We start from the raw sequence: 24951 nt of genomic DNA, 5'->3' as shown, positions 1-24951 counted from the left end.
CAGCTCATACTACAACGCCAGGGTCAAAGTCAAATCCTTCAAACTGGGGGACCTTGTCCTCAGAAGAGCTGAGGCCTCCCGACCAACTGTACAAGGAAAACTGGCTCCAAATTGGGAAGGACCTTACCGAGTCACGCGCATCCGCCGCCCGAAACTTATAAGCTAGAGTCTCTAGATGGAACTCCCATTCCACGAAGCTGGAGTTCTGAGAATCTCCGCGTGTACTACCAGTAGAACCCCAAGGGGTCCCCCATTATTCAACCATAAATTTCAATCTTATAATAACTTGTGATGGTTTGTGCACTTGTTCGAGCTCACCAATTCTCCTAGCTATCTCATGGTGCCAGGCTCATTCTCCTACCCTGACCACGGTCGGGATGCCTTGATATTTTGGGATAGTGCGTTCTCCATCGGCCAACGAGCTCGGCTCGTTCTCCATCGGCCGACGCGCTCGGCTCGTTCTCCATCGGCCGACGGGCTCGGCTCATCGGCCGACGGGCTCGGCTCGTTCTCCATCGGCCGACGGGCTCGGCTCGTTCTCCATCGACCGACGGGCTCGGCTCGTTCTCCATCGACCGACGGGCTCGGCTCGTTCTCCATCGACCCGACGAGCTCGGCTCGTTCTCCTACCCCGAGACGTCGGGATGCTCCGATACGTCGAGATGCCCCGATACGTTGGGATGCCCCGAGACGTCGGGATGCGGCCCTTTACCAGCCAACGAGCTCGGCTCGTTCTCCATCGACCAATGAGCTCGGCTCATTCTCCATCGACCAACGAGCTCGGCTCGTTCTCCATCGGCCAACAAGCTCGGCTTCATTCCCCATCAATCACAGAGCTCGACTGCTCGTGATCGGCGAGAAGACTGTCATTGGCAACGAACTGGATTCTATCTTGCCGGCGTCCTCAAAAAACGGACTCCGAGCAGAGGAGCGTCTCCAGTCGCCTTGGCATAAGAACGCTCACGGTACCAGGTACCTATTTATTTAATATCTTTCCATTATCTCATTTATTCTTGGATTCTTCTATCTTGCTGGCGTCCTCAAAAAACGGACTCCGAGCAGAGGAGCGTCTTCCATCCCCAGGCAAAGTTCACGGCCTTGGCATAAGGACGCTCATGGTACCAGGTACCCCTTTTAATTGATGTCTTTCCGTTTTCATTTACCTTCATTCTTGGTTAATTAATTACCTGAATGAACCCCTGACTGGCGTCGAGGCACCTGGTCAGGCCAATCATCGCTCGCCTCACCCCTCCAACATGCACTGTCTAATAGCAAGCTTAGTCCAACAACCCTTTCGTCGGAACAAATCCGATCCGCCTCGGCAACTCGAGGCTCGAACCCAAAATTCACTAAAAAATTCCAAGTTTTAGTGGCTAGTCTTAGGGCTCGGTCGAATTCCGAGTTAAACTCGAACTTGAGCTCGCCATCTCGAGCCCAAATGCAAGTCCAACTGTGACGGACGAAGTCAGGGCCGTGGAGCCCATGTCCTTGGAGCCTAAAATGGATCCAAGCAGAGAAACCAAAGTCTACCAAAGACAAAGGCATTTGCAAATTTAAGGAAAATACATGTATATTCATTTCAAAAAGCCCGTAGGCTAAGTACAAAGACTCGGGCTCGGCCTTAACAAGTATGGAGGCCATTCCGACTTAAAAAAAAAAAAACTAACTACACTAAGGCTCGCGCCTGGCAGCTTCGGAATAGCCGGCTCTGCGGTAAAGGCCTCCCTCTTCGGCAGCCTCAGCAGCACCAGGAACGGCCTCGGAGGCCGTCCCGGTGGCCTCGGGGACAGCCTCGGCCGCCTCGGCCAGACCTCCCTGGTCGGCCTCCGGAGCTTCTGCCTCGGCCTCCGGAGCTTCTGCCTCCGGAGTTTCTGCCTCCACCTCCACCTCCGACCTTTCAACCCCTGCTCCTGGTCTGAGCAGGTTCAGGTCAAAATCTGGAAGGAGCTCCCGCAGTTGGTTGCGGAAGTCCTTGAAGCCCTAGATGAGCCCGTTCACACCTTCTTCTTCTAGAAGGTCACGGAACTCATCCGACTCACGGAAAAGCTTGACCGCGTCTTGGGCCTGCTCCCGAGCCTCTTGCTCCCGAGCCTCATGGTATGCGGCTTTCCGCTCGAGGTTTTTTATTTCCCGCTCGAGCTCTAAGGTCTTAAGGCTGGCATTCCCCACCTCTTGCTCGCAGAAGGCCAGTGCCAGCTCGGCCTCGGCCAAACGAGCCTCCGCGGCGCGCACTTCCGATCTCGCCAACGTATGCGCGCCCTTCTCGTCCTCGAGCTCGGCGGTCAGAGCTTGAATCTCGTCCTCGGCTGCTCCCACTCTTGTTTGGAGCACCTGGCGCTCGGCCTCGGACGCCTGGCACCTCGCCTCGGCCTCCTCGTGCCCCCTCTGATGCCTCCGGGCCCGCTTCCGGTAGTCTTGTACAATGTGCATCAGCGTCTCCGTCTCGTGCAAATGCTGTAAAAAAGAGATGTGAGAGATGAGACTAAAAAATAAAACTTGCATATAACCGTACGAATAGGAAGACCAACTTACCCGAACGGCAGAGCAAAGAGTGGAGTCCATGAAGGCGCTGCAGTTTATGGACCGTATCTTGGCCTGGTCGGCCGGAAGCAGCGCGACCCGAAACACTTCGCGTGCTACTTGAGGATTGTCGAGGGCCGAGTCGCCCTCAAAAACCGACCAGACGGGAGCGTAAGGAATCCGCTCCCGTGAGCCCGACGGGCCTGAAAGGCTAGCTTCGGCTGCCCTAGGCAGAGCCGACCTCGAAGCTCCCCGGCTGCTCCCCGGCTCGGAATTGGAGGGCTGGGGTCGAACAGGCGGCCGATCTGACTGCCGCGAAACTAGAGCGGGGGCGCGCGAGCGCCAGACCCGCGGAGCTTCTCCCCTGGTCGGCAACTGGGGCTTCCTGCCGACCAGGAATTTGCGACAATGGCACCGGGCACGGGAGCGCCACCACAGCTCCCCTTGAGCCCACGCCCCTGGAATCCGCGCCCTCCCTCCGACCAGCTTCGGAGCGCGCGGGTCGAGGAACGCCCACCTCGACCGCTGCGGTCGCCGAGGTCTTCGCCTTCTTCCTCGGCTCGGTCGGTTCTTCCGAGAGCTCGGCCGCTCTCTTCTGAAACCGGGCGTATAGGACCTCGCTCTTGGTCACCATCTTTGCGATATCTGCAAGGGCGAGCAGGATTAGAACTTAGAACAGTAATAAAATGAAAAATGACACCCTACTGTTACCCTTACCATGGGGACGCGCCGAGCTCAGGCCAACGTTCACTAGAGCATCCTGACTTATGAGGCCACTCAGTAAAATACCGTCCCCGAGGCTGTGGATGGTGTCGATGATCCCCTGCTCACGTGGAAAAAGCTGGGGGGGTTTGTTGATAGACCTAAGCTGGGTCGGTCTCCACCTAAGGTCAAACCCCCATGTCCGTTCAGAGCCTAGGAAGAAGAACTTCTTCTTCCAGTCATGAATGGACGAAGGAGCGCCCTGAAAGAGTGGCCGACCCGCCCGAAGGGCGATATAGAGCCACTCTCCGTCTTCCGGATTCGACTTCAAAACAAAAAGTCGCCGGAAAACGTTGACAGAGGTCGGAATCCCGTGCAGTAAACACAGCGACAAGAAACCGATCACTGTCCTCCAGGCATTCGGAGCAAGCTGCGCCGGAACCAATTGGTACACCGCCAACAACTCGTTCACGAAGCCGTGGGGAGGGAATCGTAGGCCGGCCCAGAGTGACTCTAAGTACACTCCAATCCGGCCTACCGGAGGATCGGTCACCCGATCCTCCCGCCTGGCGGGTTCCAAACGGAACCCTTGAAGAGGGAAAAACCACTCTTCGGTCATTTCGACCTCCAGAACACTCATGGTGGACTCAACTTCACTAGGAATGGAACCCATTAGAAGGAAGAGGGAAAGACTAGGAAGAAAAGGGACCTGTAGGAGACGCCGGACAAAAGAAACTTCGGACTAAGAAGAGTTGGAGGAAGAAGACAATAAGAAAGGAACGGGAGGCCGGGTGAGAGTTTATATAGACCCCTCCAACGGCCCGGATCAGCGAGAGAAACGCTGCATCCCGTTTAGATTACGACACGTGTCGGCCCAAAAGACGGAGCGCCACATTTAATTCGGGTTGACGCTTCGAACACCGAAGCGCCCCATCGGATCGTGCGGCCCCATCATGAGCCCACGACATGAGGACGCTTCGGAGAGGGCGTCCCAATAATGGGACATTTCGGGAAAGAAGAGACGCCGCCTATTAGAGGCACCTCGAAGCGCCTGATAAATAGAAAAGCGCGATAATTTAAAATTTTCGAAATCCGTAATGACCCAACTAAAACTACTTCCCGCGCTCAAGCTGGTAGCCAGCTGGAACTTGGAAGTCGGAGGGTAGTGTTGGGGGAAAAATTCCAAGTCATGCCACCTCGAAGGCGCTCAACCAAATAGCGCCGACCAGCAAGGCGCTCGACCAAAGAGCGCCGACCAGAGGCGCTCAACCAAATAGCGCCGGCCAGCGAGGCACTCAACCAAAGAGCCTGAATAAAGGCGCCCGACTAAAAAGAGCCGACCAGAGAACGCCGACCAGAAGTAACCCTGCCACAGGACACTCCGCTGGGCGACCAGCTCGGCTCGGCACCCGTGCCGAGCCCGAGCCTTAACCAAATACTCAATCTCCGCCTAACCCTCTAAAGGATCTGACGGCTAGATACACGACTCCACTACAATCTACCACTATCTCTAAGTCATCAAAGCGCGAGATTTTATATTCTTTCTCTTTCTCTTGAGAAGAGTGAACGAAACATCCTTTTCTAACTAGGAAAGCTCATTGAAGTAGAGGAGTAAGAGCTAGGGCAGAAAAAAGAGAATCGTAACATTGTCTTTCTATGTCTACCTCTCGGAATCTTTAGTTAGTGGAAGAGTTGATCAAGACTTGCTCCAATGGTAGGGGAGTTCCAGGCCAGGCTCCTTATGCCAAGTAGTGTTAATTTCTCCCTTTTTAGTGCAGGTACTCGGCACGACCTGTCATTAATGCATGAAACCCCCTCAGGCCTCCGATGCACTCAGTCATTAAATGAACACGGCTCAAGATGATCTCCGGATCACTGAACCATCAAAGTGTATGGCTCTCCCTGACCGCCGATTCACTCAGCAATTAATGCACTTACCATCTACGAACCCCAGGCCCACCACGGCCGGCGGTTCAACCACTCCAGCGGGTCCGATCAACCGTGACAACTCTCTGATTCCGGTCTGATCCCGCCTTATTCTCCACTACGCCATTAATGAGCCAAATCGTGCCCAATTATCACAAAAGAGGACAAATTCCCCTGTCACCTCCCAAGTAACATAATATCCTTCTATAAAAGGGAACGGAGGAAGTAGAGGGAGGGGACAACACAAAACAGACACAAATATACACACAGAAAGAACAGACACTCCTCTCCTTACTCCCCCACATATTAGCCCCCTCTGACTTAAGCTTCGGAGGGCCGGCGCCGGAAAGCCCGGCCACCGGCTTTTTTGCAGGACTCTCCAGGAGGACACCACCAGCCGGCGCACCGCCATCCACCATCCCGGCAGCGGAGCTCCTCCCCCTTTGGTTCGCGGCAGCCCCCGGGTCCAATTTCTAGCAACAAAACCAGTCCCCAGTCTTTGAGAAGTTGTGCATTGCACCATCAAACTTTACCTTGGCATGACAATGGACAGTCGAGCCTGCCGATCAATAAGAGAAGGATTAGAGGAGTGGAAATGGAATAGAAAACCTCAATGCACTTTGCATTAACATATTCCATAAACAAATAAAAGTCCATCATAAAAGGTCGGCCATCTTAAGCTTTGCTTCTTGTTTCCTCAAAATTTATTACAATGGAAGGGGGAGAGGGTCAGAAATATTCTCTAGGAGGAGAAATTATTGGTTGGACCAGGTCCACCTGCTCAATAGTTAATCAATCCAACCATAAAGCAACATGCACAAACACGGATAAAGAAGCAGGAGGAGAGAAAAGGGAGTCGGAAGGGCATTTTATGCATTTTGCTTTCTAGTTGGACTAGTCCACTGCTGAGCTGGTGGACTTGATTCAATCGATAATTTTTCCTCCAGAAGAGGGCATGAATAGAGAATGACCAATTGATCAATCGTAGGTATCCATGTATGGTAGGATAGTTATGATTGTACAGGGCCCACTGATGCATGTGCGGCACATTGTCTCGTGTACCACATGAGACCTGCACAATTTTGGCCATGATTGATCGACTGATCCTCTCGGGTTCAATGCCGAACCAGAGAGGATCCAAACTTGAGATGATAACTCACATATTATTGTACACCTTAATAGGTTAAACATACCCTACCACCAACTTATGTTCAATTAGGTGCAAAAAATAAAAGTTTTTAAAATATTATTTGATTTTTTTTGCTATGATTATTACCTTAGATAGATTAAATGATGGAATAATCATAAATTTTAGATAAATCTATATAAAAATATAAAATTGAAAAAACACATAAATATATTAACAAATAATTAGTTCACATAAATTATTTAAAACAAATAATCATTTGAACTCTAGATATGAGATCACAACTGTCCATCAAGTACTCTCTCATCTCGATTGTTAGGTCACGCGAAACACTCTCTTGCCCCTCGTGCGCCTCTAGAGAGAAGAAAACTAGCAAATTTGAGGAAATAAAATCCTTAAATCCTAGGATCCTCTAAGCTCAAACCTTGGATTTTTTTGTTGTAAATGCTCGGGATGGAACAAGGGATTCAAAGGAGAGGGAGAATTGGAGGATTCGATTGCGCTTGCAGGGATTTGGAGCTCGAGAGAGTGTGTGGGATGGGGGAGGGGATTGGGTAGCTGCACAGATCAATGGGTACATTTCCATTGATTGTGGAGTCCCAGGCAAAATAGCCTCCACACCCAAATTTAAGATGGCCTCCAAGCAGGGTTGTGTATAAAAATGGTGGAACCAGGAACCTAACCCAAACTAGCTTGGTTTATATCTATTTTTTTTTGAAAAAAAATTGGGTTTAATTTGAAAAAAATTAATCTGAAAAAATTGGTTTGTTTTCAATTTAAATTTTTTAAAAATCGGTTCAAATCAATTCAACCCGATCCAACCCTACACACACACACACATATACATTTAAACCAATCCTACCCAACCCAACTCGATTCAATCCACATGCATCTACATATAAATTTCGATTTTTTGATTTTTATTTTCCTATTTTTTATATATAAACAAAAGAATTTTTTATATATAATAAAATTCTTTTGTTTAGATTTAGCTTATCTTGTTTAGTCCAATCTATTGAATATCAATCCTATATAAAATAATTTTTTTTTATATTTAGACTTAGTCTAGCCTATTTATCCTAGCCTATCAAATATCGATCCAATAAATTAAATTGAATTGAACCAAATTTTTGGATCGGCCTCATGCAACTTTTTATAGATGGTTAGTTTGATTTTGTTTCAATTTTATAGAACCAGTTTAAATCGGTTCAATTTTGAATTTAGCTCCAAACCAACACAACCTGACCCATGCACACCTCTACCTTCGAGCCTTGCATTTCCCTATGTAGGAGCCCGTGACTCTTCTACATAATCTATGTTTTATATCATACGTCGAACTAGTAACATACGGTGAAGATGGGCTATATAGATGTTTCTGCCTCTACCTTCAAGCCTTGCATTCCCCCCTGTAGGAGCCTGTGACTCTTCTACATAATCTATATTTTATATCGTACATCAGATTGGTAACGTACAATGAGGATGGATTATATAGATGTTTCGGTGTGGACGGTTGCACCGTGAGATTTGGTTAAGTTGCTTCATGTTTGGAGGATGAAGTTGAAGGGTTGGAAGATTTAAAAGTTGGATTAGTTTTATTAAAATGTGGCACTTGGGAGATACAATATATGGGTGTGTCTTTTGCACCAACTAAAATATTTTTTTAATTTTTAATTTTTTGATAAATATATTTCTCTCGCTCGTAATTTAAGAATAGGAAGTAATATTTTTATAAAAAAATAGTTATAGATTTAATATTTGAGATTACTAAAGGTGTATTTATTTTTATACGTGGTTAAAACATGAAGAGAATCGACAGAATCTACGTTGACCTTGTGTAAAGTACATATCTTTTTGTGAAGATTTTGTTCTCATCGACAGGCAGATAAATAAATCGGGTAAAATGCCGGCGCAGCCATCGCTGCTCCATCCCACGTGCATTGCACACGTGCGGTGCAATCTCATTCCAGCTTCTCCGGACGAACTCGATGCCAAAGTGCCCCAAATGGACACCTTCTGATGTCACGTGCACAGGAATCATAGAAATTTCCATACGGAAATCACATCGACCGTCCGCTTTAATCATCACTCACATCTGGACGCCATTTCTTTGTTCCCGCATAAAAACTCTATGCGTTCGATTGGAAGTTTGCTTCGCCGCCTCTGCGTTATTTAAACGGCATTGAAACGGAAAAAAGGAACCAAGAAATATAAACAGAGCTCTCCCTGTCCTTCCCTTCGTTCTCTCTCGAGTTGTCGTTTCTTGGCCCCCCAGATCCTAAGACCCCAAGCCCTTGGGAGTGCTCGACGGATCGAAGGAGGAAAACCAAATTTCCTCGTCTTTTCACTCCAATCCCTCCTTTAATCCGACCCCCGGGGCTCGATTTCCATCGATCCGTGACTCTTTTCGTTGATCCGCGGCGCTTGCTCCGTTTCCCGGCGAACTAGGGTTTGTTCCGGTTCTTGTCGACCTTCGACTCGCGGCATGGCGTCCGAGCAGCTGGCTCCTGGCGGATCTCCCCCCTCTGCTCAAGTGGTAAGCGTCTCGATCCGATTGGGCTCTGTTTTCCTTCTTCTTGATTCAAGAGTTCGAAGAAAGGTTCGATGCTATGCTGATTTATTGGATTGTTGGTAGGTTGCGAACGCCTTTGTTCACCAGTACTACCATATCCTTCACCAGTCTCCGGAGCTGGTCTACCGCTTCTACCTGGAGAACAGCAAGCTCGGCCGCTCGGAGGCCCAGGGCGTCATGAGTTCGATCACCACCATGCAAGTAAGCTTGTCCTTGTTTCTTGTAGGAATTTAACATCTTTGAGTTTGATTGATGAGAGAAAGTAGAGAAAAATAAGAAAAAAAATGAAGACCGATCTTTCTTGATAGCAACTCTTGCTTTAGATTTTTCTTTTCTGATTTAATTGATTTTTCTGTTGCCTGGTTGGATTGATGGGAAGGCGATCAACGAGAAGATACTGTCTATGTACTACAGAGAGTTCGGGGCAGAGATAAAGACGGTGGATGCTCAGGAATCGCTTGATGGTGGGGTGCTCGTCCTCGTGACTGGGTACCTCACAGGGAAGGATAACATCAGGAGAAGCTTCACTCAGTCTTTCTTCCTTGCTACCCAGGATAAAGGTTACTATGTCTTGAATGATATATTTAGATATGTGGAAGAGGCTGACGAGCAACAGGGGATCTCTGGGTTGGTGAATGACACTGGTGTGACTCTAGCACCCCAGCAGGGTATGATTCGGAAGCCACCAAATACTTGATTTATATGGAAATTTATGTGTTCCATTACTCATCTTTCCCTGTTTATTCTTTTTTCCTGTTCTAACTTATGTGCAGAGGCTCCTCCACCACAGGAGCAACATGTGATTGAGCGGGCAGTGTTGCATCCAGGAGAAGAGGAGGAAGTGAATGAAGAGGCAGTGTATAATCCTTTAGAGAACGAGGATGGTTCAGTTGTGGAGGAGGAAGCACCAGTAGCTGAGGTGATTGATGAGATTCCAAACAATTCTCAGGCAGTTTTAGCTGATTCAAATTCTGCTACAGTCCAGGAAGAGGCGCCGAAGAAATCATATGCGTCCATTGTAAAAATCTTTTTTGCATCCTTAAGGCTTTCCTTCTATTTACTTCTCCATGACTTGCTAACTATTAATGCCTGCTTAGACATTGTTCCTTTATCTTGTCATGTAGTTTTCATGAAATCATTTCCATTTTGTCACTGACACGTGATAAACTTTGAAAGGATACTGTGTAAAACTTCTACTGCAAATCTCCAGAACCGATAAGCCATGTCGAGGGAATCCTGTCCTTTCTTTTGCTAACTTGCACATATCCTATCTGCTTTAGACCTTCGACCATAGTGTTTTAATGATAATTCTATCCATAATTCTAGACTTAGAAATTTGTAATGTTCATGTTCTTCTCTTATTATATTTATTTATCCTTAATGAATGGAAATCTATATTTATTTAAATCCTAGTGATTGAATTTAGGTCTTCAACTTATTTTCCTCTACTTGGAAGATGATGACAACTTCGGTTATTATGTATTTGTAAGTTGACAAGAATTTGGCACATTGCATGCTTGTTTTCTTAATGTTATTTGTTTTCATCCATAAGCAATTAATTATCAAAATATTTCTATTTGAAGCGTGTTAGTCTTAGTCTGTTAGAGCTGCATGCGATGCTCTAATGAGGAGTGTAACAAGGAGCAGGGTTTCGACAAGCATAGAGCTGTCTTCCCATCTAAAAATTCAATATCATTGCATAACAATGTGGAACAGTAGTGTTGCAGCAGTTCTCGTGATCTTAGATGTTTCACTAATGTAGGTGAAAGTCATGAAGGACAACGTTACTCCTTTATCGATTCCAGCATCTGCACCTGCTAGGCCAACCCCTTCTAACTCAGACCAACAGGCAGCCCCGGCTTTTACGGCAGCTGCAGCACCGGAGAATGTTGCTGCCAGTTCTAGTGCTGTTGAAACAAAAAATACTGCCCAAGAGTCAGAAGGTTGTGCAGATTTCTTGCTAAAACTATGAAGTATTTTGATTTTGTACAAGTCTGATATATTAAGTATGATTATCGCTATCCATTTGCTTCTTTCCAGTTGATGGTCATTCAATTTACATAAAAAATCTGCCCTTGAATTGTACTCCTGAGCAACTCCATGAGGAGTTTAAGAGGTTTGGACCTATCAAGCCTGGTGGCATCCAAGTTAGAAGCCATAAGGTTTGCGTTAACCTCTTCAATTTTCTATGTTCTTTGTTGTTTTCTCGAAATTTGTCATTGACTGTTGCATAACTTTTATTTTCTTGTGGCTAAGGTGTATCTATTTTTCATTATTTACAGCAGCAAGGGTTTTGCTTTGGTTTCGTGGAGTTTGAGGTGACTAGTGCTGTCCAAAGTGCAATAGAGGTACTCATACATATAACACTTCTGGCTTAACTTCTTCTGTTATGCCATGGTTACTTGGAAGATGAATTAATTGACTGAAGAGGGTATTATCTGCATATCTATGAATTTTTTTGTGTCATGATCATGTATGCCTAGTGTGACAAACGTTCTAGGAGACTATTACTTAGGATCTGCTATTTTGTTCATCTGGCCTCATTTCTTCTATCCTATATCTTCAATGCCCTTTTTGCTAATTTTACTGTGACAGTCGAGGTTTTAAATCCCGTAGATTGGGCTTGTTTCGATTTTCTCATGGAAGGGGATATGTTGCCGTCTTGATCCGTCCCAACATTTGGAACAGAGGATGTCCCAAGATATGCCAATTGGGACGTTGGGACGATGGCGGGACGGTTCTGTCATGACACATGAGATGGTAATCCATCCTAGTGTCCTGCGAGACGTCCTGCCGGAACTTGAATCCTTAGTGACAGTAAATTTATATTGTGTAATTTTGGATTTTGTTACATTTTTTGTGAATTTTTTGGAAAGACTATCATGTTTTAAAATATTCTCTGATGTACTAGAAATTGCAATTTAGTTGTTGAGGTCTTCTAGAATTGATGCTTCATCTTTCTTTCTAGTTCTCCTCTGATGTGATTTAGGTATCTGTGTTGATAATTGTTGATGTATGTAATCTCATGCTTTTTCTTTATTTTACTCAAACTTTTGATGTGTCAAACCATGCTTTTTCTAGTTCTCCTCTGCGTATCAAGCTGATGGCATTAGTAGGTTCTTGCTTTGTGGTTAGTAGGTTGTATCTTCATTTCCCTCGCAGTCTTTTTGCAGTTTTAAGACATTATTTGCACTGCTTGCTCATTAGCCTTGTATACTAGACATGCTTCAAATGTTTTAAGCCGCCTGCTTTAAAATTCATGACCTAGTCTTTTACCATTGGAGCATCCAGTGGTAATGTCTTTTTCTCCACAAATTTTGTTGTAGCATTGTTGCTCTTACCTTTGCTAATATGTGTTGTTCCTGCTAACTCAGTCTGTTGTCAGTCAACCTCACAAGCCAGAACATTGCCCGCGTCATCAACACATGCCAAGAGTACCTTTCTGTGGGTCTTTTAACCGTTGGAGCTTTATTTCTAGGTTTTTCAATGGTTGGACCTTGTTAGTACATCAATCTAGTCGTCTTGTTGACTTGTGATGGTTGTAGGGTTACTAATTCAGCTTTGAGAATCTTCTAGTAGAATCAGCTGAAATGCAGATTTACATTGCCACAAGCACCTTTTCTCCTTGACCTTGGCTCATTGATTATATTGGTGTATTATCCAGGGTCAGAGGAGCTGGTACCGAGCACCATACCGGTTCTCCGGTAGAACGAGTCGGTACGAGTCGTGCCGAGCCCGTACCGAGGGAGGGCACCTACTGGAGCCGGAGAAGAAAAAGAGAAAGAGAGAGCGAGCGGGGGAGAGAGGGAGAAGGAGCGGCAGCGGATACCGGTGGAGGGTCGGAGGAGGCTGCGTCCTCCGCCCCCGCCGGAGTCCGCCGCCGCTACTTCTCCCTCACTCCCTCGCTCGCTCTCTCTTTCTCTTCTTCTTCTTTGGCTCCGGCAACGTGCCATTTTTAAAGCCGGAACCGTACCAGTGATCTACCGGTACAGCTCGGAACGGGCAGAACCGTCCGGTTCGGGACTGTTCCGCATTTCATGATATTATCCTTATGCGCATGACTCATTTGTTGAATACATTCATGCATTTTGGCTCATTCTATGGAACTTGACATCTTAGCCCACTTGTCTCCGGTTTACCCATATCATTGCTTGGACGTTTTCTCCTAAATTCTTATTCCCCATCAGCTACCTAGATTCCATATATTCTGCACATCTTATTCATAGAAAACACTTGTACATGATTTATCTCGAGTTTGTGGGAGTTGCCAAAGAGGCATGCAGTAATTTTTTATTATACAGTTGGAGCATACACATATTCAGCGTGATGTCTTATTCATACTTATATTTCTTCATGCTTCTGCGATGTACATACATATGGATTATATGCAGTAAGTTTGTACATGTTTTCGTACTGCGTTCTACATTGTTTATAAAGCATACCCTTTATTGGAGTTTATATCTGAGTTCATGCTCTAACAAAATGTGTATAGTCCAATTGTTTCTCAAGTTTCAACTTTGGGGATTGAAACAGGAGCTAAAATCCTCTGGTGATGCTTTTGTTTGCATTGTCTTCTATGTGAATCTAACAATATGTAACTGGAAAGATCACTGGTACCCAAACAATGGTTGGTCCTTGTTGCTTCCTTTGGCCACTAAAAATTTTCAGATTTACAAAGCTTTTCAAAACGTGGAGGCAGGTCTGCATATCAAACGTGTGTAGGAACAATGATTTAATTACAAGTTTGGTTTTGTCAGATATATTTCTAAACTTCTAAATGGTGAACTAGATTAGTTTATCCAGTAAAATAATTCTTTACTAATGCTTGCCAGCTCTTTTAGAGGAATCCAAATGTTCCATATTTTTATGGCCTGTCATCTGGTTATTATCCATGCCAAAAAATAGTACAATTATCTATATTCAAATTTCAAAAATGGCAAGCAACTTTTGGCTGACTTTGGCAATATACACAATAGTAGACATTTCATGGTAAAATTTTTTAATAATACTTGAACACTCCTTGAGAATACCTTACATTTTGGGACCCCCTTGCATTTCGGTTATGCCGTTATGGCCTGTTTCCTTGCTACAGTTTTAAGGTTCTGTTATACGTACAGATGCATAGACATGCATGACGAGCAGATATGTGCATCTTTCTTTTCTTGGCTGTGTGGCAAAAGTTCTACTTTCAGGTTTCCTGTCAGCTTGAATATGCTTTTAATGGTTAGATCGTAAGTACTTTCCCCATAAAATCTATGTAACATAAGTGTACAGCCTATGTAAATTTACTGGCAAACCTAGAGACACAGAAACATAGCATCAGGCAAGTTTTAGATTTGTTTTCAACTTTTCATTCTATTTTTGATGTTTTGCCAGTTATATTCTTTTGCATGCTTTTGAGAATTTATGAAATATATGTTTTCACTTTTCCAGGCGTCGCCCATAATGATTGGTCGTCACCAAGCTTTTGTCGAGGAAAAGCGGCCTGCTGGTTCACGAGGCAAGTGGAATGCTCTGTTCTGGTTCCTAGCCTTGATGTGTTCTATCATTATTCCATTTATAAATTGGCATTTATAATATTTAGCTTATTTTAGAGAATTCCCCATATCAATAGCACTGGGAATTCGTACACTTTACAAAATTTGTGGATTCTTAAAATTGCCCGGTTGAAGTTGCCATCTGAGGACACGAGTGGACTTTATTTCATCGGTCTTTGGAGGCATATTAGAATTGTGACAAAAAATATAGAAATGCACATGACCCTGCCTTCATCTATTTGAATTCTGTATGACTACATCCAGTTGTTGGATTCGGCAAAGTGTAATGGTTCATTTGCTCTCTGCAGTTAGCAATGGAGGAAGGTTTCTTTCTGGCAGAGGTGGGTTCCGAAATGATGGTTTGAGAGGGCGTGGGAACTATGGTGGTGGGAGGGGCTACGGAAGAGGGGACTACAGCAGCAGGGCTGATTTCAGCAACAGAGGTGCTGGAAGGGGAGGATCTTTGAACCGTGGCGGAGGTGATGGTGGATATCAAAGAGTTGATCGTATTGGATCCAGCGGTGGTCGTGGAAACCGCTCTGTTTCACTGCCAAGAAATGCACCCGAAAATGTTGCACCTCGTGTGCCGGCTCCAGCTTAAGGCAGTGAATGAGAGAGCGATGGTGTGTGCTTTTACGCTTGTTTGAACGGTTGCCATTCATCGGTTAGGATCATTATACTTTGACAGGCACACGAGGTGGGAGCATCTCCTGCCTACGTACTTTGCCATTCTCCTGCCTGTTGTTTTGTCCTGTGTTTTTGCATTACGTAGGATTACTGGTGGTTACGAGTGTAGAATATGGATAATTCTTTTCATGGGATAACAACGCATCTCTATTTGTTATGTCATTTCTAGGATTTGATTTTATTACTGTTCTTTCCCACCCACCCACCTGCTGGAAAGGAATAATTTTTCTTTTTTTGATTCCTCCCTTTTCTTAGAGCTTCACTGGGTTGTTGACAGCTGACTGCTCTGTGAGTTGGATTTTGTTATATTTTTAATCGTCGTATGATGAAAATGGGCAATGATCTTTTGATCATCGGAGCTCGTAGTTCTGACCAATTTTGTATCAGATGCTTGTGTTGCGTTATTGTATTATGGGGTTGTATTTCTTGGTCCTGCACCTATTTGATGCTGTTTTGCTGTTCAGAGAGGAATGCTGTGGTCAATGGGCATTGTGAATCTTGCGAAATTTTATTATTCTATGGTCCATTTTTCCGATTTGCTCTTACTGTAGACAGCCTACTGAATCTCAAGACTGTGCAAGGTCGCTTGGGGTAACGGGTTGGAAATGGGATGAGACCCGTTGGGGAGTTTCAGTTTTGGGTCAGGTATTGATTGAGGTTGTTCTGCCAAAATGTTGGTCGGCCTTGGCCCTTGCAAACACAATCCGATTCAGTTTGTCCAATCCTGAAGCCCAAGTCCGATTGCAGGCTCGAAGCCCAGGACAGATTTCCGCGTGGAGGCCAGTTCCCTATCCCCCGCGTGATCTCCGCCCCATCCTCTTCCCCTTTCTCCGAAAATTCCTCCATTCGGCTCGTACGGCCACTTTACCAGCCCTCTCTCCCTTTATAATGGCTGCTTGCCTTATTCTAATATAGTTACAGCCAACATAATCAAAAGCAATAATTTGGCATAATTGTGGAGGAAGGATATTCTAGTCGGTCCATAGAACTCCTCCGGAGTGCTGTGCTGCATAAGATGCAACTCAGTTGGCAGTCTTGTTCGCCTTCTTATACGCATACACTGTATGAAAGGCACTGCAGTCTCTCACCATTTGTCGGATATAGTAGAGAACTCCCATCCCCCTCCTCACATAGCCAATTGATCATCATGGTCGAGTCGCCCTCGAGGATGATACGCTCCACCTTCAACTTCCGTCTCGCATAGGAGATGTCTGCCAATGCTGCCTTGAGCTCTCTCCTATAGCTAGCAGCCTATCTGTGCTTCGCCAGCCCACAGCAATGACCTATGAGTCATGACTTCTGATCATGAAACCCACTTCTGCTTTGTCTCATTACTAAAAGCACTATCATCAAAGTTTACTTTCAGATGGCCAAGACAAACCTGGGCGCTGAATCAACAAGTGGGGGTCCTCTCTCCTTTTATGCTGCACCCAAAACAAGCCCTCCGATTTCATCTCTACTGCATTTGCCCTGCAGTTGCCGCCCCTGTCGCCACCATATGAAAACCATTTGGGGTTTGGGCTGGGTTTTCAATGGGGCTCGGGCCGAACCCTCAACTGTAATAGGCTTAGACTCGGCTTGAAGCCCAAAGAAACCCAGCCAACCCGCTTCCAGCCAATTTGGTGATGGTTAGGTTGGTAGTGCTGATGTAAAACGAGGATATATGAACAAATATTTGCGAGATTGGAAGTTAGCATATTTGTTAATTTCTCCATTCGTTATCTTTTTTGCGTTATTGTATATGATATTAACTCGGGCTGCCAAAAGCCGTGATACCGTTGTTATGTTGATAGAATATAACACCGTTATTTAAAGACAGCCCGGCAGGCCAGCGTAATCAGAGTCTGGTTGGCTGATTTGCGGGACATGAGCGGTATTTCGTATAGTTTTAGGGCATGGCACGTGAAATTCAAAGTCAGACTGAAGCGGGAGGGGAGGAAAAAGGATTACCGTTCCGCTTTTATGTGGCACGTCACGTATTTTGGATATGATGCAGAGGCTAAACAAAAGAAACAATTGGTTCCAACCTAGAAACTAAATTTCAATGATCCCACACTTAACAGAATCCATACATTACTTTTGAGATTGAATCACCTCAACATAAGAAATATTGAAGCGTCCGATCACCCTTACCAATAAGAACAATATGCCTTGGACTCTTATGATCTATTTCTATGCTGCATACAATATGGTTTGGAAATCAATTATTCATAGAAATGATGAACACTCTAGGTGTAAATCTACTATAATATGGTTTGGAAATTCGAGCAGAGCTACTGAATCTGCTTTAACATTGATGCACACAATGAATACCGGCACACAATGAATCTGCTTTAAGATGACTGACCTAAGTGGAATGAGCCTTGATGGTTTGCAATTGCACACTATGAGGTTAAAGGCAATATCGTTCGACAGAGCAGCAGTGACACTCAAATCAACAGCCTACATATCAAAATCCATGAAACATTCGAACGAAATGCCAACATCAAACCTCTACACTAAAACAACTCCTTTAAGTATGATCACTCCAAGATAGCACAATCCATTTTTACAATGTGCATATGGCTCCAAATTTAGCTTGAATCATCAAAAGCCTCAAAATGTGATCCTCTGCATAAAATTATATGAACAAGCAATAATAACCTAAGTCCTCATCCAAAAAGCTAACCAAAAGTTCTCACTTGGATTCCTTGCCCCTGTATAAATATTCAAGATTTTTCTAGTATATGATCGGTAAGAGTTTAAAAACATAATAGCACAGGTCCTCATACACTATTTCTTTTTAAGCCCTAGTGTGCTCACTATATTAAAGATTTAAATCTAATCAAATCCAAATCCAATTACAAATATTATAATATAATTAGCTTATTCTCGTTCTCAAAAAAGTTGTGCTGCAATGTCCTTTGGTCACCTATGGACTATAGGCCAATTCCCTCTAATACCATATGTAGCGGCCTAAGAACTCACCCAAAAAGCTATCTAAAAGTTATTATTTGAATTTCTTGACCTTGTATAAATATTCAAGATTTTCTTTATGCAAAACTAATGTGGCACTAAATATATATTATTACAAATGGTGTCAGTACTGACCTAGGCCACAATTCATATGAACTAGGGGATATTATAGCACAACCTTTAAGAGCCAATTATGATATGGTGTCTGTGATTGAATTTAAACCTATAGCCTAACAAAGATACTAAAGCTTAAATGGAGAAAGTATATAAGAACCTCTGCCAGCACTTACTTATTCTTGCGTCAATTATGCATTGTGAAAATCATGGATGCTTATACAGAACTAAAGAATGAAAATAACTTCTTTTGGCTAGCCTTTCGGATAGGATCTTGGTTCATTACATTGTCTATCTAATATGCATTTAGATGATGAGTTCTAATGCTTTTATAATTCAAATCCTACTAAAAAAAATTCTATTTGTTTCCGTTCCTAGTTGTTTTCAAAATCTTACTTGCCTTCTAGTTAGAATAGAATTATATTGCTTAGAGTTGAGCTAGCGATCCAACAAATGCCAGAGTAACAACCATCAACAATCTTATAATGATATATACAATCTGTGCTATTAGATTGAGAAATGATGTAATGTCAGCAGCCATTGAACCTGTCTAATGGCAGTTGTTTACCATCAGAAGACCTGAAGCACTCTCCACCAGTTGACCTTGTTTGCATGTTAGAGGTTCACTCCCGAGGTTTATCCTCGTCAAGATATATTTAGTCTCTTTTCCAATCACGACCTATTCTGCATTATTATTTTTTTTGGGTGCAAAACCTATTCTGCAATTAAAGATAGCCCAAGTGTCTTTTCTCCAGAATTTCATAATCATCTAATGATTCGAGGCAGCATTAATCTTTCTATCTTCTTTCTTATAAAAATGATTTCTTATTGCATTACCAGTCTCCTAGGAAAAGCAACTCAAGACCTAGTTCACAAAGTTGTCCGACAGATATGATTATTACTGGTGACAACCTTTCTGATATTCATGAGCTTAAGCAGTTTTTTGAGTCAGCACTTTGAGACGAAGAATATTGATTCTCTCGGTTATTTTGTAGGACTAGAGGTGCCTCCTGCCTCTGACGGCCATTATCTTACCCAAGCCAAGTATGCTTCTGATCTCCCTTCTCGTGCTAGTCTTACTGATTGCAAAACAGATGACAATCCCTTAGAGTCCAACGTCAAGCTCCGTGCTAGAGATGGGGAGCTCCTTCCAGACGCTACTCTTTACCGACAGCTCGTTGGGAGCCTTATTTATCTCACTGTTACCAGAACAGATATTGCCTATGTTGTACATCTTGTCAGCTAGTTCATGACGACTCCATGTTCTATTCGCTATGCAATTGTTCTTCGCATCTTAAGCTATATGGATTCATGGACTTCATTTTTCTTCTTGCTCATCCCTGACATTATAGGTTTATTCTGATGCTGATTGGGCCGGTGACCCTACTGATCGTCGCTCTACCACTAGTTTTCTTTTCTTATTGGTTAACTCTCTCGTTTCTTGGCAAAGCAAGAAGCAGACAGTTGTTGCTCACTCTAGCATTAAAGCTAAGTATCGAGCCATTGCTGATACTATTCCTGAACTTCTTTGGCTTCGTTAGCTTTTCCAAAATATGGGTGCTCCTCAGCAGTCGAGCACTCCAATTTATTGCGATAGTTATAGTGCCATTCAGATTGCTCACAATAATGTCTTCCATGAGCGCACCAAACATATTGAGATCAATTGTCATTTTGTGCGTCATCATTACAGGAAGGCACTCTTCGTCTTTATCCTGTCGCTTCGGCTGATCAGCTTGCGAACATCTTCACCAAAGCTCATCCTCCTGACATCTTTTGATCTCTTGTTTCCAAACTCAAGTTAGTGTCCACTTTACCATCTTGAGTTTGAAAGAAGACATTAAAATCATTGTAGGACCATTGATTGATTGATTGTGCCAAATTTAGTTGGCCTTACCAAACTTCATCTTAATTGATTTGTGATTGATTGTGCTAAACTTAGTCAGCCTTACCAAACTTTGTCAGCCTCCTAATACTCTATAAAAACTGGTTTTGTATATTATATAAAAAAAAAAGAAATACAATTTTTTGAGGCACGGCTGGTGTTTACGAGCGCTTGCATCTGTGCTCTCTCTCTCTATCGTGTCTGCTACTGAATTGCCATCATGCAAGAGCTGGAACTTGATGAGAGACTGAGCCTTCCAACTGGGTCGCAGTACATCATTCAAAAGGCATCTTTTGAAAGTATCACGAGTCTTCTCTTTTCTGAGCTACTCATGCAGGTCCTGCTATTGTATCAGAAAAAAAAGCAGAAAAAACAGCCCTCTCAGTCTTCTTCAATATTTTCAGCTAAGAAGCTGACACCGTGAGGGATTCCAACATCCACCCGAATGAGATCATGTCACAAAAATAAAATTAGTCATTTCTCTAAAGATTACCGGATGAGGTCGTTTCACAAAAATAAAGGTTAAAACACTGCATCACACTTGCTAATAATCCAAAGGCAACTTTGTGTTCCCAGCATCTGTGTGGCATTTTTCCTGTGTGAGAGTGAAACTGGTAAACCAGGAATTTGCTAGAAAGAAAGCCTCATCAGCACATTGTTAGGAAGAGCTCCAATAGAAAAGATCTATACAGCGTCTTTCAGATCCAAGTTGATGAGCCAACTACTGAAATTTCCCCTCCTACACTACCATCTACTCTCTAATTTGAACAGCCAACTAGTAAATTTCTCCTCCAACACCAGCACCCATCTCTATTGCTGCTATCTACCTAACTACCTGACACCTAGAAGAAGGCCAAACAACAAAAAAGATAACACTGACAGAAGCCTAGCGACTCCAGAAAGACAAGAACAGCAGAGAACTCTTCTCTACCCACTCATGAAGGAACAACAACTATCTGCCTCAAGGGGTGTGAAATGTTGGTACCCCCAGCATGCCTCACAAACTCTGCTGGCGAAAAGGAGCTCCCATGGCAAACACAGACAATGCTGACCTCCGACTTCGTATATCTGTATAGAAACCCAGTGACAGTTTTTCCATTGGGCCCATCCCCGGTAGCCGATACGTAGGGCATTCGAGGCAGAGAGAATGAGCCATTCAGGTTCCAATCTTCGGCAGCCGAGATTGGTTTGTTCACAGAGGCAACGCCATCAAGCTTCCTCTTGGTTGAAGTGGCTGAGTTCAGCACCAAGCTAGACCCTGCAGTGCAGGCGGCCTTCTCATTACCTTCTTCGATGACTCGGGATGAAGATGCTGCATGGTGAGATTGATGCCTTTGCAGGTTGCCGACTTGTGATGAAAGTTGCGAGCCAGACTTCTCTGCCATGGTATGGGTTGTTGAATGGCTCCTTGCATCACTGCTGATGCTCGATCCTGAGGTACCAAGGAACAGTGAGTAGTCCTAGATGCAGAGAAGCAACCTAATGTGCAGAATTTAAGATATAAACACGAACAATGACATAATCAGATCCATTTGAGATCACCCCTATCACGCAGCAATGTTTACTGTTTGAGGGTTTATAAAATCATTTGCATCTCTCTTTCAAAAAAGAAAAATCATGCATATGATGATGCATTTTGCTGCCCGAGTTGCAAGATCTCAGGCTTAATATCTTTCATATTTAAGAACTGAGAAATAATATGATACTAGTGATCTCACAAGTAATATGTACCATAATTACAATATTCTCCTAATTATTGAAGAGCTCCTGAATTAGTAAATGATTCTCCGAATTATTATCCAAAAATGAATCGATCTAGAACTATCCGATTATTCTTGAATTATACATGAATTTTATGATTTATACAGCAATTATTTATGATTAGTTTAAGAAATTTTTGTGTTACAAATTAATGATACCATATATTGTAGCGAGCCATGATATTCTATGCCATCATTTGTTACTTTTTCCTCCACTATACTTATTTTTAAATAAATAAATTTATAAACAAGTTAGAAAGTCTATCTTCTTAATTTTATTATTTTTCTAATTCTTTGGGGTCCGAGCTTTTTTTTGAACTTTTGTTAATTTTCTGGATTTTCCCGAATTCTGGATCATTATATCCAGCCGAATTATTCCCAAATGCAGCAATGATATGTACCATAGAATTTTGATCGACAGCATCACTAACATTACATCGCTTATCAATCAACCATAGGATCCATCGAATATGTGTGATGAACGCCATAAAGCGAAGAGTGCAGTGTAAGAGGTACATAAACGGGGCACTACAAGAGCTCAATACAGTGATGTCATTTGGTTAATGGTGCTCAAATATTCATTTTCAATGCATAAATAAACCTAATTCGTGAGTTGCTTCACTATCCACCAATCATCAGAAGGTACATTGCATTCTTTTGGAACTCCTTGCATGGTTTAAAAATAAAAGGAAGCAATTCAACCCTACCTATGCAATATAACAATATAAGCTCTAATGTCAACAAACCATTAAAATAACAATGGCCATTCACCTTTTGTCAACAACTAAACAGAGAGCCAAAGCACTGTTGCAAGAGCTTATTGGTGTTCAATTACAGTAACAGTCAAAAGGTTAATTGCTGTCCAAAAGGTTATTGGTGTCTCATGGTCAAAAGTCATACTCAACAAAGAAAACAAGAATCTTTCTTTAAAAAAAACCAAAGGAATCAAGAATCCACAAACAAAAATTGTAACCATTTCAATTTAATTTCAGCAAAGCCAACCCATTTAAAGGGTCGCATTCCAAAATTCAGAAGAAAATTGAACAGAGTGGTAATTTACTCCAGAATTACATACAAAAGAACCGAGAACAATCTAGTTCTAGAGTAGTCAAAGATGCAAACTTTGAGGTAAATAAGTAACGTTTTTCAGAGATCTATAATACAGAATACATCGAAAATTCAAATAAAATCCAAAGAAGGGAAGAGATGTTTACCTCGAAACGAACCACTCCAATGATCCGAAACCCCTGAAGAGCTGCTCCCCAGTGAATCAATGGACGAAGGGACTCCATTGACCCCAATGCCATTCCCACCTTTCACGTCCAAAGAGCAACTCTTACCGATGCCACGATTAGCGTTCAGAGCCGGCACGGAAACCGGCAAACCCCGGCAAGCCACCGGCAGGAACACATTCCTCTCGGAACGGTTCGAACCCTCGTCGGCCACCGGCGACACCGCCGGAGCCCAGCATGGCATGACAACGGGATATCCGAGCCCATTCGGGACCTGTGCGTACTGCACATGGTGGTGAGAATACTGCATTGCCATCGCCGGAAAAGGATGCGACCCGCACGCCACCGGATTAGGGTTAGGGCTAGGAATTCGAGCAACGCCGGAGATTCGGCCATCGCTCTGCCTCCACTGGTCGGCCACGAGCGCCTCCCTCTCCCTCGCCGCCCGGTCTCTGGCCCTCGATTTCAGCGCCTGGGCCTCTAGCGCCGCCTGATCCTCCGACGGAACCTCATTGCCGCCTCCAAAGATCCCATTTTTCCTCCCCTCCCGCCGCCGGAAAGGATCTCCGCCGTCGAAGCGAAGACCCCCGCCGAAATCGGCGACGGCCTCGCCGGATCCTAACCAGGTGTCCGACCCGTGACGGGCCGGACCCGGATTCGAGGCCCTCCGGGAGCTCCCGCCAATGGAGAGCCCGAGGCTGAGCTCGACTCCTCCGTCGTCCGCCGGCTCCGGGTCCGAAAACTGCACTCTTCTCATATTTCCATCCATTAACGGGTTCGGATCTGCACTATAACTCCATGACTTCTCAGAACCTTCAAAAAAAGCAAAAGGAAAAAAAATTTCCAAGATTAGGCGTAGGCTTTGGATTTGGAACTTGTTCTCTTTACCAGAACTTCTACGGAGAAAGAGAGGAAGAAAGACGAGGAGGGAAGGCTTTTACGAGAAGTCCAAGACGGAGAAGGACTTAGCAGAACTTCTACAGAGAAAGAGAGGAAGAAAGACGAGGAGGAAGGCCTTTAAGAGGAGTCCAGGGCGGAGAAGGGAGCCCCTCGTACCAGCACCCGTCGCCGGAGGAGATGCCACGTGGCAAGGTGATGGTAGGAGATGGGCTCCACGGCGGACACGTACTCGCGTCTACATAAGTTCGCAGAAACCGTTTCTCCCCGTTCCATCCGCTTCTTCAAAATTATCCCTTGGTCTGCCATCAAAGATGAAATTCCATTTTCCTCTCATGGTCCATATAGCCGACATCTGTACGTTTTGATTTACGGCATGGCGTGTATATAGTGGACCCCGGTGCTTGATTCTCTTTGTTGGGTACGTGGCGGTTCGTCGATGGCTTATTATGGTGTTTCGGAAGATTATGGGGAAGTAATTGATTGAGGGCGTCTGGCGTGTCCGTCTCGCGTGGGCGGAGGTCGCAGCGTGGTCAAAAAAAAGGGCTGAGAACGGCTGACTCGACACGTGGCAGTCCCGCGACCCCGCGTGCGGCGTTCTTCCTGCGGCCTGGCGCGCGATGCCTGCGGCATCGACACGAGTCGCGATGGGAGGCCATGCCTAGTTAGTCCAGAGCTTGCCACGTGGAGGATAGAGAACACCGCATGCAGAGGGGACACGTGTCCGACAGGTCTGTGGAACCAGTACGCTAGGCGGCAGCCTGCAGGAACGTAGCCTTTGATGACTTGATCCGAGTGGAGTCCACGCTTGGAGCCATAATTATATTATTTATTTTTATATTAAATATTTTTTTATTATCATAATATGTGGTGTATTGTACCCACATCATGTATTCATAGTTCGAAAATAAATAAAAATTATATATATATATAGATTTTCAAAAAAATTATATATTTTTAAAATGGATAAGGTAGCGGTTACCTATAATAACATCTAATGTTACATAAAATTCATGATGCATA

General features: G+C 44.2%; 3 protein-coding genes across 5 annotated transcripts; 1 reads left to right on the top strand and 2 right to left on the bottom strand.

Moving 5' to 3' along the window:
- Window positions 1-1671: 1671 nt before the first annotated feature.
- LOC120109014 (tropomyosin beta chain-like) lies at window positions 1672-2562 on the bottom strand. The gene is made up of 3 exons (XM_039122747.1): window positions 2533-2562; window positions 2001-2454; window positions 1672-1910 (listed from the first exon to the last, which is right to left on the bottom strand). Exons 1-3 carry the CDS (start codon window positions 2560-2562, stop codon window positions 1672-1674), a joined length of 723 nt encoding a protein of 240 aa, XP_038978675.1.
- A 5938-nt stretch (window positions 2563-8500) lies between these two features.
- Window positions 8501-15441, top strand: LOC103709394 (nuclear transport factor 2-like). Of its 3 annotated transcripts, none has more exons than XM_008794699.4 (9): window positions 8501-8828; window positions 8928-9065; window positions 9244-9532; window positions 9638-9783; window positions 10627-10807; window positions 10905-11026; window positions 11147-11212; window positions 14298-14364; window positions 14710-15441. In XM_008794699.4, exons 1-9 carry the CDS (start codon window positions 8778-8780, stop codon window positions 15000-15002), a joined length of 1353 nt encoding a protein of 450 aa, XP_008792921.2. In that variant the 5' UTR covers window positions 8501-8777; the 3' UTR covers window positions 15003-15441. The 3 variants fall into 3 exon arrangements, with proteins under 3 accessions (XP_008792921.2, XP_008792920.2, XP_008792919.2); XM_008794698.4 differs by having other exon boundaries at window positions 9638-9882; window positions 11150-11212; XM_008794697.4 differs by having other exon boundaries at window positions 9638-9882.
- A 5224-nt stretch (window positions 15442-20665) lies between these two features.
- Window positions 20666-24018, bottom strand: LOC103709393. The gene is made up of 3 exons (XM_008794696.4): window positions 23973-24018; window positions 23014-23844; window positions 20666-21471 (listed from the first exon to the last, which is right to left on the bottom strand). Exons 2-3 carry the CDS (start codon window positions 23798-23800, stop codon window positions 20975-20977), a joined length of 1284 nt encoding a protein of 427 aa, XP_008792918.2. The 5' UTR covers window positions 23801-23844; window positions 23973-24018; the 3' UTR covers window positions 20666-20974.
- Between the last annotated feature and the right edge of the window lie 933 nt (window positions 24019-24951).

This window comes from Phoenix dactylifera, unplaced genomic scaffold (assembly GCF_009389715.1).
Source record: "Phoenix dactylifera cultivar Barhee BC4 unplaced genomic scaffold, palm_55x_up_171113_PBpolish2nd_filt_p 001718F, whole genome shotgun sequence".
NCBI classification, from domain to species: Eukaryota; Viridiplantae; Streptophyta; class Magnoliopsida; order Arecales; family Arecaceae; genus Phoenix; species Phoenix dactylifera.
The sequence above is the reverse complement of the archived record's forward strand: the minus strand, read 5'-3'. Positions and strand labels throughout refer to the sequence as shown.